We start from the raw sequence: 18,274 nt of genomic DNA, 5'->3' as shown, positions 1-18,274 counted from the left end.
TCCCCACAGTAGCTTCTTAGGCATTTTCTTTTCCTTTTTCCGTTTTCTTTTATAGTCTCCGTTTTTTTTTCTAAGCTATCAAATGAGTTTTATTAAACATGAAACTTGTCACATAATTATAAGTCATTATTTGGGAGATGACCACAAGGTTTGGGGGCTGTTTACAATCCATCAAAATAATGTTTGAATTTAAATGCTCCACTTGAGTGCTATTGGGCCACTTCATAATTTACTAGGGAATATTTGGTGAGCCAAATGATGCTGGTTCAACATCACAAATGATCAGGGGAATTTATACTAAAATGTGAACATTTTAGATTTACAGTTTGAAGAAATAATAATTGGACATGAAATTCAAATTCAAATTTGATTTTTATTTGTATCAAGGGCAAATAAGCTTAGCAAGGTATGTGACATAGCATAATTAGATTGAGATTACTATAGAATTATTATCGGGGTGTTACAGAGGTGATCAAAGCATATGGTTTTATACAGACTTATGGTGAAACCTGTATTTACAAGTAAATGAGTGAGAGCTCTATGGCATTTATGATATTATATGTGGATGACATATTGTTGATTGGAAATGATATAGAATTTCTGGATAGTATAAAAGGATACTTGAATAAGAATTTTTCAGTGAAAGTCCTTGGTGAAGATGCTTATATATTGGGCACCAAGATCTATAGAGATAGATCAAGACGCTTAATAGGACTTTCACAAAGCACATACCTTGATAAAGTTTTGAAGAAGATCAAAATGGATTAGTCAAAGAAAGGGTTCTTACCTGTGTTACAAGGTGTGAAATTGAGTCAGACTCAAAGCCCGGCCACTGCAGAAGATAGAGAGAAAATGAAAGTCATTAACTATGTCTCAGTCATAGGCTCTATCATGTATGCTATGTTGTGTACCAGACCTATGATATGTGCCTTGCCATAAGTTTGGCAGGGAGGTACCAAAGTAATCCAGGAGTGGGTCACTGGACAACGGTCAAGAACATCTTGAAGTACCTGAAAAGGACCAAGGATCTGTTTCTCGTTTATGGAGGTGACGAAGAGCTCGTCGTAAATGGTTACGTCGATGCTAGCTTCGACACTGATTGAGATGACTCTAAGTCACAAACCGAATACGTATTTATATTGAATGGTGGAGCTGTTAGTTGGTGCAGTTCCAAGCAGAGTGTCGTGGCGGGATCTACGTGTGAAGTGGAGTACATAGCTACTTCGCAAGCAGCTCATGAAGGAGTCTGGATGAAGGAGTTCATATCGATCTGGGTGTAATACCCAGTGCATCGGGTCCAATGAAATTTTTTTATGACAACATTGGAGCAATTGCCTTGGTGAAGGAATCCAGATTTCACAAGAGAACCAAACACATCAAGAGACGCTTCAACTCTATTCGTGAAAAGGTCAAGGATGGAGACATAGAAGTTTGCAAAATGCATACGGATCTGAATGTAGCAAACTCGTTGACTAAGCCTCTTCCGCGAGCAAAACATGATCAGCACCAAGACTCCATGGGTGTTAGATTCATTACTATGTAATCTAGATTATTGACTCTAGTGCAAGTGGGGGACTAAAGGAAATATGACCTAGAGGCAATAATAAAGTTGTTATCTTATATTTCCTTATTCATGATAAAGGTTTATTATTCATGCTAGAATTGTATTGGTCGGAAACTTCAATGCACGTGTGAATACATAAACAAATACCGTGTCCCTAGTAAGCCTCTACTAGACTAGCTCGTTGATCAAAGATGGTTAAGGTTTCCTAACCATAGGCATGTGTTGTCATTTGATAACGAGATCACATCATTAGGAGAATGATGTGATGGACAAGACCCATCCGTTAGCTTAGCATGTCGTTCAGTTTATTGATATTGCTTTCTTAATGTCAAATACACATTCCTTCGAGTATGAGATTATGCAACTCCTGGATACCGAAGGAATACCTTGTGTGCTATCAAACATCATAGTGTAACTGGGTAATCATAAAGATGCTCTACGGGTATCTCCAAAGATGTTTGTTGAGTTGGCATAGATCGAGATTAGGATTTGTCACTCCGAGTATCGGAGAGGTATCTCTGGACCCTCTCGGTAATACACATCATAAGAAGCCTTGCAAGCAAAGTGATTAATGAGTTAGTTGCAAGATGATGTATTAAGGAACGAGTAAAGAGACTTGTCGGTAATGAGATTGAACTAGGTATGAAGATACCGACGATCGAATCTCGGGCAAGTAACATACCGATAGACAAAGAGAATTACATATGTTGTCATAAGGTTCGACCGATAAAGATCTTCATAGAATATGTAGGAGCCAAGATGGGCATCCAGGTTCCGCTATTGGTTATTGACCGGAGAGGTGTCTTGGTCATGTCTACATAGTTCTCGAACCCATAGGGTCCGCACGCTTAACGTTCGTTGACGATATAGTATTATATGAGTTATATGATTTGGTGACCGAATGTTGTTTGGAGCACTAGATGAGATCACGAACATGATGAGGAGCTCCGAAATGGTCCGAAGGTAAAAATTGATATATAGGACGATGATATTCGGACACCAAAAGAGTTTCGGAGTACACCAGGTAGTCATCGGGTCACCGGAAGGGGTTCCGGACACCCCCGGTAAGTGTATGGGCCTAATGGGCCAAGGAGGGACAGACCAGCCCACAAGGGGGCTGGTGCGCCCCTTTCCTGGCTGGCCGGCCCTATGAGGAAGGAAAGGGGAGGGGTGCCCCTTCCTGCCTTTCCCTCCTCACGAGAGAAAGGAAAGGGGGGGGGGCGCCACCTCCCCCTGCCTTCCTTCTGCACTCAAATAAGGAAGGGCGCGCGGCTTTGGGAGGACCCCAAGTAGGATTCGGCCTACTTGGGGGCTCCTCGTGGCTGCTCCCCTCTCCCCCCACCTATATATATGTGGGAAGGGGGCGCCACACATAACCACGACAATATCTTAGCCGTGTGCGGCGCCCCCCTCCACCATTTACACCCTCAATCAAATTTTCATAGTGCTTAGGCGAAGCCCTGCATAGATAACATCACCATCACCATCACCACACCGTCATGCTGCCGGAACTCATCCACTACCTCGTCGTCTTGCTGGATCAAGAAGGTGAGGACGTCACCGAGATGAGCGTGTGCTAAACGCGGAGGTGTCGTACGTTCGGTATTCGATCGGTTGGATCGCGAAGAAGTTCGACTACATCAACCTCGTTACTAAACGCTTCCGCTTACGATCTACGAGGGTACGTAGACACACTCTCTCCTCTTGTTGCTATGCATCTCCATGGATAGGTCTTGCGTATGCATAGTAAATTTTTTGTTTTCCATGCAACGTTTCCCAACAGGATATGGGAAGTGTCGATCGGTCCGTGCGTTTGGGCCGGATATGGGGAGGCCGGTGTGGTGGCCTTTTTGCGTCCAGACAGCCCGTCCGGGCGATTGGGGCGGGTATGAGGGGTTCGGTTGTAGATGCTCTAAGGTTGAAAGAAAAATTACAGTCATCTTATTTCCATGAACTCCGGGAGAAGAAATAAAAGTGCATTGTTTCTCCAATTATATTTTAGTGTTGATGACAATAGGGTTAGTGAGGATTAATGTCCGTTATCAAGTTTGTTTCAGTAATTGGCCTCTTGGTGAACGTTACGGACATGAGTGCTCCATGCCCTCCTAATTCAAATATGAAAAGAGTGTTGGTTCTTCGAGACTAGAAGATTTTTTGGTTTTATTTGAGTTGAAAATTTTGACAAGATGCCCCCCCCCAACATATGACTTCAAACCATACACGCAGGGTCATATGTTGGTAACAAGGTGGACATCATGATAAATACTACCACTCATGAATACAAAAGATAACTATAGAGATAATATTATGGCAAACACATGCATATGCATAAATAAAGCACCAAACAGATATCAGCATGACCCAACATTACATCAATCATTGCAGTGGAAGAAGGCCGCTTTGACCTGGACCGACCAGGTCAGACAAGCTCTGTTAGCCGTTAGGCACATGCGGCCTAACATGTGGGCCACGACTGTCATAATCTCGTTGAAAATCAACAAAATGGTCACTAAACGAAAGTGGTAGTTTTTTGCTAAAAAAATTAGCTTAAAGCGATACTTTTTTGTTGATGGTTAAACTGTGGTAGTTCTATGGGATCGAACCTCAATAGTGGTAGTTTTTCTTTCTTTTTTTTGTTAAATAATCTCATCTTGAGCATTGAGCCAAGCAATAGTGTTTTGCTCATATCCAAGGAGCCCACCGAATGGTGCAACGGTTCCTCCAAAAAGTCTTTTTTGATAAGAAAGCACATGAGAAAGGTTACGCTTCCTGATCTTCCTGAAGCTCCATTCTGTGATAGGGCCTAACATCCTCCAACTCATAAAAAAGCAAAATAACTTTGTTACAATTTCAAGCAGCTCTTGGGTGTTTCTTTTTCCCTGGAAATTATCATTTTAGCTGCATTGAAAATTTGGATCACACGCAATGACTACATCTTCAAAGGGGTTACTCCAAATTTATACCACTGCCGAAAGAAGTTCAGAGAGGAGTTACAATGGATTTTATTCAGAGCCAAAAGAAGAAATACTGCAATCCAATTTCGGAATTTATCCGCAAACCCCATGCGTTGCAGAGGGTCCAAAACATATTCCCATCTGATGGAGTCGAATGCCTTTTTAATGTCAAGTTTGAACAAGAGGGTCGGAGTCTTGCACTCTCCTCTTCAACCTCGCGTTTCCTCCTCAACGGCCTTCCTGGTTCCCTATCAGGCATGGCCGTGGGTTTCGCCAAGGAGACCCTATTTCGCTGATGTTGTTTGTCCTTGCAATTGACCCTCTGCACAAGATTCTCGACCTTGCGATGCGCAAGGGCATCCTTCATAAGATCTGAGGGCGAGGTGCCATGGTGCGAACCTCCCTCTACGCTGATGATGCAGCGGTTTTTGTGGCGCCGATCAAGAGAGACATCGACAACTTATCTATTATCTTAAAGGGCTTTGGTGATGTGACAGACCTCTGCACCAACTTCCATACAAGCTCCGTGGTGCCTATCCGATGCGCCAACCTTGATTTAATGCACATCCTCCACAGTATTCCGGCATCAAGGGCGTCCTTCCCAATCAAATATTTGGGTCTCCCGCTCTTAGTATGCCAGTTGAGGAAAGTTGACTTCCAATACCTAGAGGACAAGGCGGCCGAGAAATTGGTCACATGGGACAGGAAAAACATCACCACCATTGGACGCACGACCCTTGTTCGTTTGGTCATCACCTCCCAGGATGTGTACTCCATTACACCCCTCATTGTCCAACGGGGCTCCCTCGACAACCTCAACAAGATCAAGCGGGCTTTTCTATGGTCTGGCTCGGACAACACTATCGGTGCGAAATGCAAAGTCAACTAGGACATAGTATGCCGGCCTACAAGCTATGGAGGCCTGGGTGTCCTCAATACCGACAAGTTTTCTCATGCCTTGAAACTGAGATGGCTTTGGCTTGAATGGAAAGAGCCGAGCAAACTGTGGGTGGGACTAGGTACCCCTTGCACCGCGGAGGACCACGATTTCTTCTATGCCTCCACTACTATCATCATGGGGAATGGAGCCAAAACGCCTTTCTGGGATTCGCCTTGGTTGCTTGGTCGCAAGCCCAAGGAAATTGCACCACTCATTTTTGAGGCCTCGAGGAGAAAGAACTGGAAGGTGCGGGAGGCTCTCAAGGGGAATGCTTGGATGCTCAAGATCAGACAAGACACCGTCATCATCGGCCACCACGTCCGCGAATTTTTTATCCTCTGGATGCTCATTCACGACTTCTAGCTCGACGAACACTCCGAGGATGACATTATATGGAAACACTCTACAGATGGTTTATAGTCGGCGTCAACCACGTACAAGGCGCAGTTCCTTGGTTTGACTCTATCCCCCATGAACTTCATAGTGAGGAAGGTGTGGGCGTCCCCAAAAGTCAAATTCTTCGCTTGGCTGTCCTTGCCAGATCGGATTTGGACCGTCGATCGGCTTGAGCGGCATGGTTGGCCTAATTGTGGCCTATGCCCCCTCTACAAGCGAGAGCAGGAGACGGGCATCCATCTCTTCGTTAAGTGCTGCTTCACTACTAGGCTCTAGCGTTTGATCATTGATAAATATGGCCTTGTGCACATGAACACTAATGACTGGCACCTTGCGGGATCCCTTTCGGAGTGGTGGGATAGGCGAACCAATTTGAGCAATCCAAATTGACGCGCCATGGCCTCTCTTACCATGCTTGTGTCGTGGACAATATGGAATGAGAGGAACTCTAGGTGTTTCGTCACAAGAATGCACCGCCACCAATCCTCCTAAAGCTTATTGTGGATGAGGCCAACCTTTGGGTTACTGCAGGAGCGAAGAAATTAAGAAAATTTGTATTACGCGAGTAATTGTCATGTCGTTCTCTCGGCCTTTTGTAACACTCTGTAACTCTACTCTCCTCTTATTTAATCGATGAGGCAAATCTTTTGCCTCAGTTTTGAAAACAAAAAACAAGAAGAAATACTCTGCATTTGGTTTGTCAAAAAAAAACCCTCTGCATTTGAAGGCTGGGTCCAAGATTTCAGATAGTTTAAATGTTGATGCTTGTTCTGTTGTTCTCTTTTATTTTTTTTCTGTACAGTTTGTTTTGCTTTCTTTGCTTTCTTTTTCTTCCATTCTTTTATTTGAAAATGAATAAAACTGCACAACAGTCATGTTGTTTTCCTCTCCCCCAAAAAAGTTTGTTACAATTTTCCCATTATCGATTTACTTTTTACACAGATCATATCTGGTGTCCTTGAATGTTTCTTCGTTTAGAAAGAGGTTGAAAACGAAGTAAGGCAACCTCCTCTAGATGCAGTGAAACATTATCATCATCAGACATACTATTAATTTATAGCATGGCATTGCACAACATATTCAATGATCAACCAGAACACCAGATTATATACATTAATGATGGCAACAAATATCTGCTACCATGTTCCAAGAACTGCGTAGCAATACATAGCAACCCAGAGATACATTACAGCAATCAAGAGAAGTTTCACATATTTACTGGTTACGAATTGCAAGGCAATACTGGAATAACCATCATGGAATACCTAGTCCTGGCACACAAGCATGTCTATAGGCAATCCAGACTGAGTACTACAAGATCTTATTCCTTCTTAGAGGTATGGATGGCGGTAACCGTGGAGACCATGGAATCGACACCGCACTTGTTTTTGACATGCGGACCCCTGCAGATCTTGTAGTACCCGCTCTCGCCCCAGTTTTCGCCCCATGAGTTCTTTATGATCCAGTATGGTTTCTCCTTGAAGCGGAGCGGTGCGTAACCAGCTGATCCATAGCCAACCAGGAGAACACCATGATCAAGATGCCTTCCGCAGATGTATGGGCATGAGACACCACCAATGTACGTTTGCATGAATACTGCATTGATACCAACTGCGCGAAGAGAAGTATGCATCAGCCACAGTAATTTCCATGACATACATAAGCAGATCACTAACGGCTGAAGACACAATGATCAAATATGCAAATGCTTTGGATTCTTACTTGCAAGTGGGCCATATTTCACAAGGTTAGCGGCAATCTGATCTTCGTCAATAGCAACAGTACTAAAATTCTTAACTTGAGCAGCAATTTTGGATTTGTCAAACTTGCAGGCACTGTTCCTCCCAGTGTATGGGTAATCCTTCTCGGTTTCTAAGCCACCGGCTTTTGCGAGATAGCTGAAAGCTGTAGTCATCAAGCCACCATTGCATCCCGCATCACATGCGCGTGGTTCTGACGGGTCACACTGCAGTCCATGACAAGAGAACAACATATATTAGTTGAACACCTTAAAAAAAGAATAGGAAGCCAGCAGGAATAAATTCAATAGTACCAATACTAATACAAGTGAAATGGTTTGCAAAATGGAGGGAAATTGAGCGTCAGTGTCGTCCATCAGACAATTGACTTCATTCATAACGCCAAAAAGGTATGGAAGAAATGAGTGTACAGAGTTACAGACTGGCAAATGGCTCCGCTCATAGTACACGACAGAAAATGGTTTTAGCGCCTCATTGGTGTAAGTTTGAATTTTGTCCAGGTCCAACCAAGATTAATTGGCCACACAGAATATATAGTAAGCTGCTTGTCAGTAACAAAATTAAATATTATGGCGTGACTGACTGATTGTTCCAGTTGATAATAATTCAGGTATTACACTCCCCAAATGATTCTTTGACATATTGTTAACAAATTCTAGTGCATCTCTGGTTACGTTTCTTCACCGTTTCCAATGCATCCCTCATAACTGAGGTTCTTCTATCCTTTCACAGAATCCATAGGCTTTTAAATTTCTAGTGGAAATGTATCTATTGTTTTCTCTCCTATTCAGAAAGATCGTAAGGCTTACGTTTCTCCCTCCCTCTCCTCACCTCTCGCTTTTTTCCCCTCTCATCTATGATTTTTTCAACGTTTTTCCTGAAAAACGGCATCAACTGTCCCGCCTCTTATTGACTTACCAAATATAATTATGTTTTCTTTGTAAGCCAATAAATGATCATACCAAATAAGGGTTTACCAAATAAAATCATACTGTACTTTCTTAAACAATCACACTAACATGAGCCGGTGAATCACGGACTAAGCTACTAGAATATTTATGCCCTCCGTTGCAATGCACCGGCAATTATCTAGTTAACCGTAAAGAAAAGAACTGCCTCTTTGTTTAAGGAATATCTTGCTTGAGAGAGGATAGTTCCCCTGTGCTCGAATATTGGCTTTGCCACTCGTTCAAATTTCGGTAATCACTAGTCAGTTGCTACTTCTTAGGACCATTGAACAAAAACAATTAGCACAAAACATTGAACAGGAGAAGTTGGGAGTATTTTATCTGGTTGGTGCGTTTGCAGTGACAGCCTAGGAATATTTTCTGGGTACAAGCAAGCAAATGCCTATTCATTCTTTACTGCAAAGTGGATAAGGTTAATCAATTTAGTTGACCCACCTATAATATAACATTCATTAAATCAGTAGACCCACTATTGTCCCTACATTTTTCTTTCTTTCACCAAGAACGAAAAATCTAGTCGCGGGGCAATTCTACGAGGCGATGCAGATGGGATGGATACCTCGTGGTCGCAGTCGACCAGCTGCTGCTCGCTGAGCACCTCCAGCTTTCCGGTGGCGAGGTAGTTGGCACCCTCCAGCGCCCCCGACGTACTGAAGGACCAGCACGACCCGCACGAACCCTGAAGAGAAGAGAAAGATCGGCTGGAATCAAATCAACCTGCCTTTTGCTCCAACCGAATCCAAGGAAAGATGGAATCAGAGGCGGACCTGGTCCTTGACTGGGCCGACCGCGCCGTGCTCGCGCCAGTCGAACTCTGTGGGGAGGCCGTCGGTGGGGAGGGCCGGCGCGTCGTGCGCCGACCCGGAGATCCCCTTGAGGAAGCTCCGGCGGGACTTGCGGAGGCCGAGGAAGCGCTCCCGGAACTCGTCGGGGGTGAGGTCGGAGAACTTGGTGATGCCGTGCACCGCGGAAGGGTCGAGGCGCTGGTGGCGGCGCGCGCGGCGGAGGTTGTCCCTGAACACGGAGAGCCGGTGCGCGTGCTCGTCGGCGTCCCTGTAGGACTTGCCGAACCGCCGGACGAAGCTCGCGAAGTGCGCCTCCGCGTTGAGCTCCAGCTCGTTCTCCGCGTCGCCCCCGACCACCTGCTCGATGAGGGGGTCCTCCAGCCCCTCCGCCGCCGAGGAGAGGGCCGGGTGGAGGAGGAGGAGGACGGCGGCGGCGACGAGGAGCAGCCGGAGGCGGGGGCGAGCCATGATTGGTCGGCTTGGTATTATTTTTCCTGCGGTTTCTTGTGTTGTGCGTGTGTGGCTTCGGTTCGGTTGCCTGCGCCGGTTATTTATAGCGGGTCGTTGTGGTGTACGGCGTTGGAGTAGCTTGCGTTGCGTGGTTGCTTTGTGCTCGTACTCGATTGCAAATGCTTGGGGAGAACGGGAACGGCGATCAGCTCACTCCGGCTGCTGTGAGAACGACGTCGCTAATGGTGATGTAGCATTACTACAGAGCCGGTGGCAGGGTGGGTGGATTCATCAGCGGCGCTGATATTTTCAGGAGTAGTTGCTTATGCAGACGTTCGACCATTAATTTTATGCCATGTGTAATAACTGTCAAAAACTAAAAATCTACATGTACTAACAGCGAACTAGGAGTAGGAGGAGGGCGACTGTACCCCGTCCACCACGAATCGAGATTGTCGGTCCATAATACCGGGAGATCACACGTTAGGGTTGGGTTGCTCCTATGGAGTACGCATAGATGATCAGAATAGAACTATACGAGGTCAAGATTGGTGTCTCGTATGAGATATTGAGATAGACATTGTCGGTGGAATACATATAGATGATCATAATAGAAATTACACGAGATCAAGATTGGTGTCTCGTATGAGATATTGAGATAGACATTGTCGGTGCTGACTTGGGAGGCCCCTATGTTCCCTTATATGGATGGATGAGAAGTAGGGCTATGTGGGTCCTATTAGACCTACTAATACATAGAGTCCTCTTAGATCTACCAATACATGTATCTTGGGGTACAAGTTGATCCCTTCTGGTGGGCCACGGGCCTCCCAGAAGGTCGGTTACCGCAGTTATGTTTTACCGATAGTAACACTCAAATCCGTCGTGAACACAGTTGTGTCAGGGTTGATGTTGAACCATGCGCGACATCTTGGACTATTTGGCGAGGTCTTGAGGGACTTCCTGAGTATTCCTAAAAGAAAAAATGACTAGTGTCGGCTCGCCTTAAAGGGTTTGGAGATGACATGATATGTCGGGCTCATCGACCCTAGGAGAAAATCATGGACGTGCAAGGTGTGTGACCTCCCAACTTCTTTGTTGTTGGAGACATCCGACTTCACGGAAAACCGGTTTCAGTGACGCCTACAAAGTGTCGTGTTTTTTCGTCTTCTGTAAATATTGGGGGCACGATAGTGCACCGATGGGTGTAATCCCGAGCCTCCTGGTGACTTGTGGAGTCAGGTGTAGGGACTTCGTTGTCTTATGGAAGATAGAGAAAACCACATGCCGACTCACATGTGGGGCGTGAAACAACTTGATACGGGCTCGGGTGCCCGAAGGGGAAGCCAGGGCCAACCACACACGGTGTGTGGGGCATCCGGCCTCCTAGTCTTGTCTTGTCGTTGGAGATGGCCAGCTTCCAGAGAGCCGACTTCAGTGACGCTGCGAAACATCCTGATTATTTTATCTTTTGTAGACACTCGGGCATGATAGTGCACCTGGTGGGTATAGCCCCTGAGCCTTCGGCCCACTCATGGAATCGGGCAAAGAGTCTTGTGATGATGGTAGACACCAGAGCCGTTTGCGGCGAGGCAAAGTGGAGCCGTTGAGGCCAGATATGGTGAGGCAGAGAACCTAGAGCCGGATGCGGCGAGTCCACAACCCTTGAGATGGATGCGATGAGGTCAAAGCACCCGAGCAGACAATGTGATGAGGCAGAGCCGTCAAGCCAAACATGGCAAGGCCGGCGTTTGTTTTCACGACGCGTCGACACCATCTTTAAGGCCAAGGAAACAGGAGAAATAACAACTCTATTTTGTCAAACACTGAAATACCGAGTGGACATTTATATGCATAGTCAATGTAAAACTTCTGTTAAATTTAGTTGTTGAGTTATTTTGCGCAATACATATCCCTCGGAATCTGTTAATAGGTCGACTTTAGCTTTAGCTCCCTCCAACCAAGCAATACTTTTGCTGCCTGAGGTTGCATCAAGGAGTGCCCTTTGGAGGTTAGTATGACCGGGTTCCGATCTGCAGCTACATCCAAGGGTAGGATGGCGGCTTCCTAAACACAACTAAGGATATTTCACAATGGATTATAAGTAATATTAGGTAATCGGTGATGCCAGCTAGATTTTTTATGCAGACCCAAGGCGATGCCATAGAAAAATTGGATATGATGTAGTACCCCAGTTCAACCTTAGAGAGATCGCCTTGATGCAACCTCCGATCTGACCTAAAAGAGTTCACTTGGCTGCAGCCTCCGGGCGTTGCCTCAGAGAGATCGTTTCGATGCAGTCTCCGCATTGACCTGAGAGAGATCAATTGAATGCAGCCTCTGGGACCAACCTTAGAGAGATCGCTATAATGCAGCCTCCAGCCGACCGCAATCCCCGGGTCTCAACCTTGGAGACATCATCAAGTATAGCCTCTAATTTGGTCCCCGGGAAGGTCGGTTATGATGCAATCCCTGGGTCTAATGGCATGCCAACGACCAATACGCATATGAATTATGTGTCGGACTGGCCGCATCCATCGACAGTGTCTACCTCTGGTGCGCACACACTGATGCAAAACCACCGAGTGAAGAGTGTACTTTACGCTCATCCTTTCCTAAGTTAAATCTTGATATTTATAAGGATTTTCCTAGAATATCACTTGAAGTTGTCTACTAATCACTAATAAATGCAAAGGTGTGCAAATCTACTTGTTTCTCAAGTTGTTGCAGATATGAAGTTAAAAATGAGAGAAATGAGGTCATATCCAAGATCTAGATAAAAATGAAGAATTTCCATAAGTGAAATACCACTAGCATCAACTCAAGAAGGATAGTCGGGCACTAGTACGAACACGGCCCATTGTCTCGCCGCTCGTACCAGGCATCCCACGTTGCCATGTCAAATCGAAGAGATTTCGTAAAGGAGGGCCCAAGAAGAAGCCATTCATTGGACCCGCAGAACCCTAAACCAGAAGGTCTACAGCTATTTAAGAGGAGGGAAAGACACCGAGAAGGAGGTTCAAGCAATTTGAGAGACACCGTTAAGATCGACTAATCATCTACACCTTCCATGGCTGCCACCGCCATAGTCACTCCACCATTAATAGATCAACCTTGTACTTTGAGATTTCCATCACAGTCTATGAGTTTGGAAGGAAGTTTTTAATCATTGACCTTGGCCTATTTCTTCAATTGCAACAATAGTGTTGGGCCCCCAAGTGCAAAGATTTGAAGCAAATGATACATTTTTCTCGGTAAAGAAACCAAGGTTATCAATCCATGGAACCAACATGTTCTAGTTCAATGATCAGCCCTACAACACAAATTACTTGTGTCCCAAACAACTCTAGTGACGTCGTCAATCTCACTAGCAACGAGATATGAGTGTATCATGTTGTTTGAAGTAATTTTGTATTTTTTGAATAATTAATTGCAGAAATCAAAGGTGCATGTAAAGGTAAAGTAGTGGTTGTCTTTTGTGTAAAATTGGAATGATGTTCATATGTGTTCACTAGTACCATCTCTTCAAGTAATAGACGATCATAAATATAAGTATTGGTATGTGTGATGATGATCCTATCAAATACGGCAAATCACAACATATCTTGGGATGGTATTACATAGATTATATGTCCATGGATCTGTTGACCGATATCTATCTGCTAATATTAATAGTTAGTACTCCACTCATTGTTCGCAAAAAGTACTCCACTCATTGGACAAAGATACAGCTACATCATCCAAGTTTTAAGTAAGAAGTGCATTAAGCCTGATGACATACCTTTGATCATAAAATTCCTTGGCTCGTGCCTCATCACAAGAACAACGAGTGAACTATATTTTTATCTGTAGTGACACAAATACAATTATAAGCTCTTTCTTACTGCCACTAGGATGCTTCACTTATAAAGATCTACCACATCTAGTGCACTCACTCCCGTTGTTGATCTTCCATCTAAACTGGACAATGATTAGACTAATGAATCAGAGAAAAATATACATCTATAATCCACAAAGAACCATATAAAATCTGATCATAAAGTAATAATTCATCATCCCCTAAAAAAGATTGTCATAAGAATTACATCATATAGATAAAAATCGTGCTAACAATCTCATGTGATCTTACATCTATAATTTGATCATAAAGTTCACGTAGGGGCACATGAAGAGAAAAGGAAGGTACCACCGAGGAGGCACAAACGCGGGAACGAGGAGGCACAGACGCGGGAAGGAGGGGAGAAGACGTCGCTCTTTGGGCATCTGCCAAGCCGGCAACAACTCACCGATTTGTTGCTCTTCCCACAAGGCATGAGATTCTTGTCTCCTACGTCCTCGTGCACAACACTCGGTTCTTGATGTGGCTGAGGAAAAGGAAAGTAGCCTATGGTTTGACCGATTCTCTTAGAAAATGTATAATCTTACTTCGATTTGGTAAATAGCTTCCTTTACAGCCTGTGATTTTTGTTTAATTTGTCGAAATTGGTCGAGTCTTGTGCCCCTAATTTTCATCACCTTTTTTTGTCACAACACGATGAGAAATGTTTGTTGAAAAAAGTCCAAGATTTTTTTATCGTGTTTATTTTACCTTTTTTAGGGGTGACTAGGGATTTTATTCAAAATTCAAAACATTCGAGATACAAGCAATATAAGGAACAATCCCAGCCACACATGACGACCAACAGAAAGAGAAGAAGCTCCGTTAGCTACATAGTGAGCTTCAAAAATTGGACTCCTCGAAAAAAATTGACACTATCTGAGTTCCTTCTAGTAAACTCAATTTTTTTGAAGATCGAAACATAAGAAGATGTTGCTCCATTCTTTATATCATTGATGACTTCTAGGTAGTCTGGCATGATGATCAACTTTCGAAGATTAAGATCTTGGGCTAGCGATAGAGCCTCACTGCAGCATGGGCTTCGGTTACTGGATCAACCAGACCAGCAAAAAACAACAGGCGAGGATTTGATTGGCAGTCGGCTGCGTACTAGACACAATCGCATGCAGGGTGTCACCTGATATGAATGACAAGCTCAGCGCTCCCTATAGCCATCTGGAGGTAAAAGAGGCGATATTCCAAATGTTCCCAATAAAAGCACCAGGACAGGACGGGTTCCCTGCGCATTTTTTCAACAACACTGGCATGTTTGCGGTGACGATGTGACCAAGGCTATTCTCGGGATTATGGAGGGAACGAAGTCAGCAGAGTGCATCAATGAAACAATCTTGGTCCTGATCTTAAAGGTAAGTGAAAGTGCAACTAATCCCCGGGTGGTTTTGGTAATTTATAACAACATATATCTCATTGAACTAATGTACATTCAAGATTGATATTTTAGGATGTTCAATGATTTGCATGGCAAGGACTAGAGATGTGGACCCATCAAAATGCTAAGGAAATGGATTGGCAAAAAGCTCAAGATTCTTTATTTTTTAAGTGATCCAAGATCACATTGAGTCTATAGGAATGAAGGAAATATGCCCTAGAGGCAATAATAAAGTTGTTATTTTATATTTCCTTATTCACGATAAAGGTTTATTATTCATGCTAGAATTGTATTGATCGAAAACCTAAATACATGTGTGAATACATAAACAAACATTGTGTCCCTAGTGAGCCTCTACTTGACTAGCTCGTTGATCAAAGATGGTTAAGGTTTCCTAACCATGTACATGAGTTGTCATTTGATAACAGGATCACATTATTAGGAGAATGATGTGATGGACAAGACCCATCCGTTAGCTTAGTGATCGTTCAGCTTTATTGATATTGCTTTCTTCATGTCAAACACATATTCCTTCTACTATGAGATTATGCAACTCCCGGATACCGAAGGAATGCCTTGTCTGCTATCGAACGTCACAAGTAAATGGGTGATTATAAATATGCTCTACAGGTATCTCTGAAGGTGTTTGTTGAGTTGGCATAGATCAAGATTAGGATTTGTCACTCCGAGTTTCGGAGAGGTATCTCTGGGCCCTATCGGTAATAAACATCATAAGCTTGCAAGCAAATGACTAAGGAGTTAGTCACGAGGTGATGTATTATGGAACAAGTAAACAGACTTGCCGGTAACGAGATTGAACTAGGTATGAAGATACCGAGGATCGAATCTCGGGCAAGTAACATACCGATGGACAAAGGGAATTAAGTATGTTGTCATAACGGTTCAACCGATAAAGATCTTCATAGAATATGTAGGAGCCAATATGAGCATCCAGGTTCCATTGTTGGTTATTGACCGGAGAGGTGTCTCGTTCATGTATACATAGTTCTCGAACCCGTAGGGTCCGCACGCTTAACATTCGATGACGATTTTGTATTAACTGAGTTATGTGATTTGGTGACCGAATGTTGTTCGGAGTCCCGGATGAGATCACAGACATGATAGGGAATCTCGAAATGGTCGAGAGGTAAAGATTGATATATAGGACGGTAGTATTCGGACACCGGAAGTGTTCCGGAGGGTATCAGGTACATATCGGGTCACCGGAAGGGGTTCCGGGCACCCCCGGCAAAGATATGGGCCTTATGGGCCTAGAGAGGGACAGGCCAGCCCACAAGGGGCTTGTGCGCCCCCATATAGGCCGAAATAGGAGGAGAAGGAAAGAGGGGAAGAGAGAAGGAAAGGGAGGATCTGGCCTCCCCCTTCCTTCCCTCCCCCTCTCTCTTTCCTTTCCCCCTCCGGTAAAAAGGAAAGGGGGGAGGCCGAATTGGGAGGACTCCAAGTAGGATTCCTCCTACTTGGGGCGCCCCCTTGGCTGCCTCTCCTCCCCTCCAACCTATATATATGAGGGGGGCACCGCTAGATAATTGTTAGCCGTGTGTGGCGCCCCCCTCCACAGTTTACGCCTCCGGTCATATTGTCGTAGTGCTTAGGCGAAGCCCTACGCAGATCACTTCACCATCACAGTCACCACGCCGCCGTGCAGACGAAACTCTCCCTCGACACTTTGCTGGATCAAGAGTTCAAGGGATGTCATCAAGCTTGTAAGTGCATCTAGTGCCACCCCTAGTTGGTTTTGGAGTATTGACGACAAACCTAGTTGAGGGACTAACGTGTTTGTGAGAATTGCAGGAAAACACAGGTAGAAGTCCCTCATTGATTCGGTTTTATTACCAGAGATGACCCCTAAAAATGTACGAAGACATTGAAGACAATGGTGGTTTATGAAGATATTCATATTGAAGACAATGACATGAGAAGACTCCCTATGAAGCTTATGGAACTCGAAGACTTAGATTCCTTCGTAGTTTTATTTCATTTATGTTGTGTCATAGGAATCACCGTACTGTTAAGTGGGGTCCAAGAGAACCAGTCAGAATGACTGAAGTGATGCCTAATTCAAATCCTATGTCTTCGAGCGAAGACTTTGAGAGAAAATCTTGTCCAGAGTCAGACAAGTCAGCTTTACTTGTAGCCCAAGTAAAGTTGCCGTGTGAGTTCAAAATTCGACCGTTGGTACACGTGTCAGTTCCTTAGTGACCCAGGGTCATTTCGGACAGATCAGGTCGGGTTGCCAAGTGGCTATAAATAGTCCACCCCCACAACCATAAACGGTTGGCTGCTCAGATTTCAGTGCACGGCTTTTGTCGTTTGAGAGCAACCCACCTCGAAGCCTTTGAGAGAAAATTCCTAGCGAGGAGAAAAGCCCTAACCACCCAAGAGCCAGAGTAAATTGGGCATCACTTAAGTCTTCGTGTCTGAGTGATCTGAAGACTTATTACACTTGAGGATGTGCATCCTCCAGACGGTTAGGCGTCGCGTTCTGAGCATCCAAGAGAAATTGTGGATTGCCGGTGAACGAAGTCTGTGAAGGTTTGGGAGTCTACCTTGAAGACTTACCAGAGTGATTGGGCGAGGTCTGTGTGACCTTAGCTCAAGGAGAAAACGGTGAGGACTGGGTGTCCTGAGCTGCGTGTTCAGGACTGGGTGTCCGGGACTGTGTGTCCTTTGGTTTAAATACCTAGCCGCTCCAACCAGAACGTTACAGTTGTCACAGCAACTGGAACTGGTCCAACAAATCATTGTCTTCGACATGTCACTGGTTTCATCTACACTTCCTTTTTACTTACAGTTATTCATTGTGAAGCCATTGCGTGCTTGCTTTATCTTTTGTCTTCACAACATGAATGTATGATCTGTTTGGCTTCATAACTTCTTCCTACCTGATCCTTATTACACTGAAGCTGTTTGTCATTGCGCTTTCACTCTATTGAATACATGACCATGGCTGGCCTAGTGTAATCTAACTTCCGCTGCATAGTAATAGGCATAATCTTCACTGTTTGTCTTCATAACTCTCACGTTTTGAAGACTTTCATAAAAATCGCCTATTCACCCCCCCTCTAGTCGATATAACGCACTTTCAATTGGTATCAGAGCAAGGTGCTCCCTTGTTCTGTGTGATTCGGTTTAACCACCTGGAGTTTTAGCTATGTCGACTGCAGGGATA

General features: G+C 44.4%; 1 protein-coding gene across 1 annotated transcript; it reads right to left on the bottom strand.

Moving 5' to 3' along the window:
• Positions 1-6,938: 6,938 nt before the first annotated feature.
• On the bottom strand, positions 6,939-9,904 carry LOC125537854 (cysteine proteinase 1-like). The gene is made up of 4 exons (XM_048701172.1): positions 9,350-9,904; positions 9,142-9,261; positions 7,577-7,820; positions 6,939-7,465 (listed from the first exon to the last, which is right to left on the bottom strand). Exons 1-4 carry the CDS (start codon positions 9,833-9,835, stop codon positions 7,176-7,178), a joined length of 1,140 nt encoding a protein of 379 aa, XP_048557129.1. The 5' UTR covers positions 9,836-9,904; the 3' UTR covers positions 6,939-7,175.
• Positions 9,905-18,274: the final 8,370 nt, after the last annotated feature.

The sequence above is a fragment of the Triticum urartu genome, chromosome 2 (assembly GCF_003073215.2).
Source record: "Triticum urartu cultivar G1812 chromosome 2, Tu2.1, whole genome shotgun sequence".
Lineage (NCBI taxonomy): Eukaryota > Viridiplantae > Streptophyta > Magnoliopsida > Poales > Poaceae > Triticum > Triticum urartu.
The sequence above is the reverse complement of the archived record's forward strand: the minus strand, read 5'-3'. Positions and strand labels throughout refer to the sequence as shown.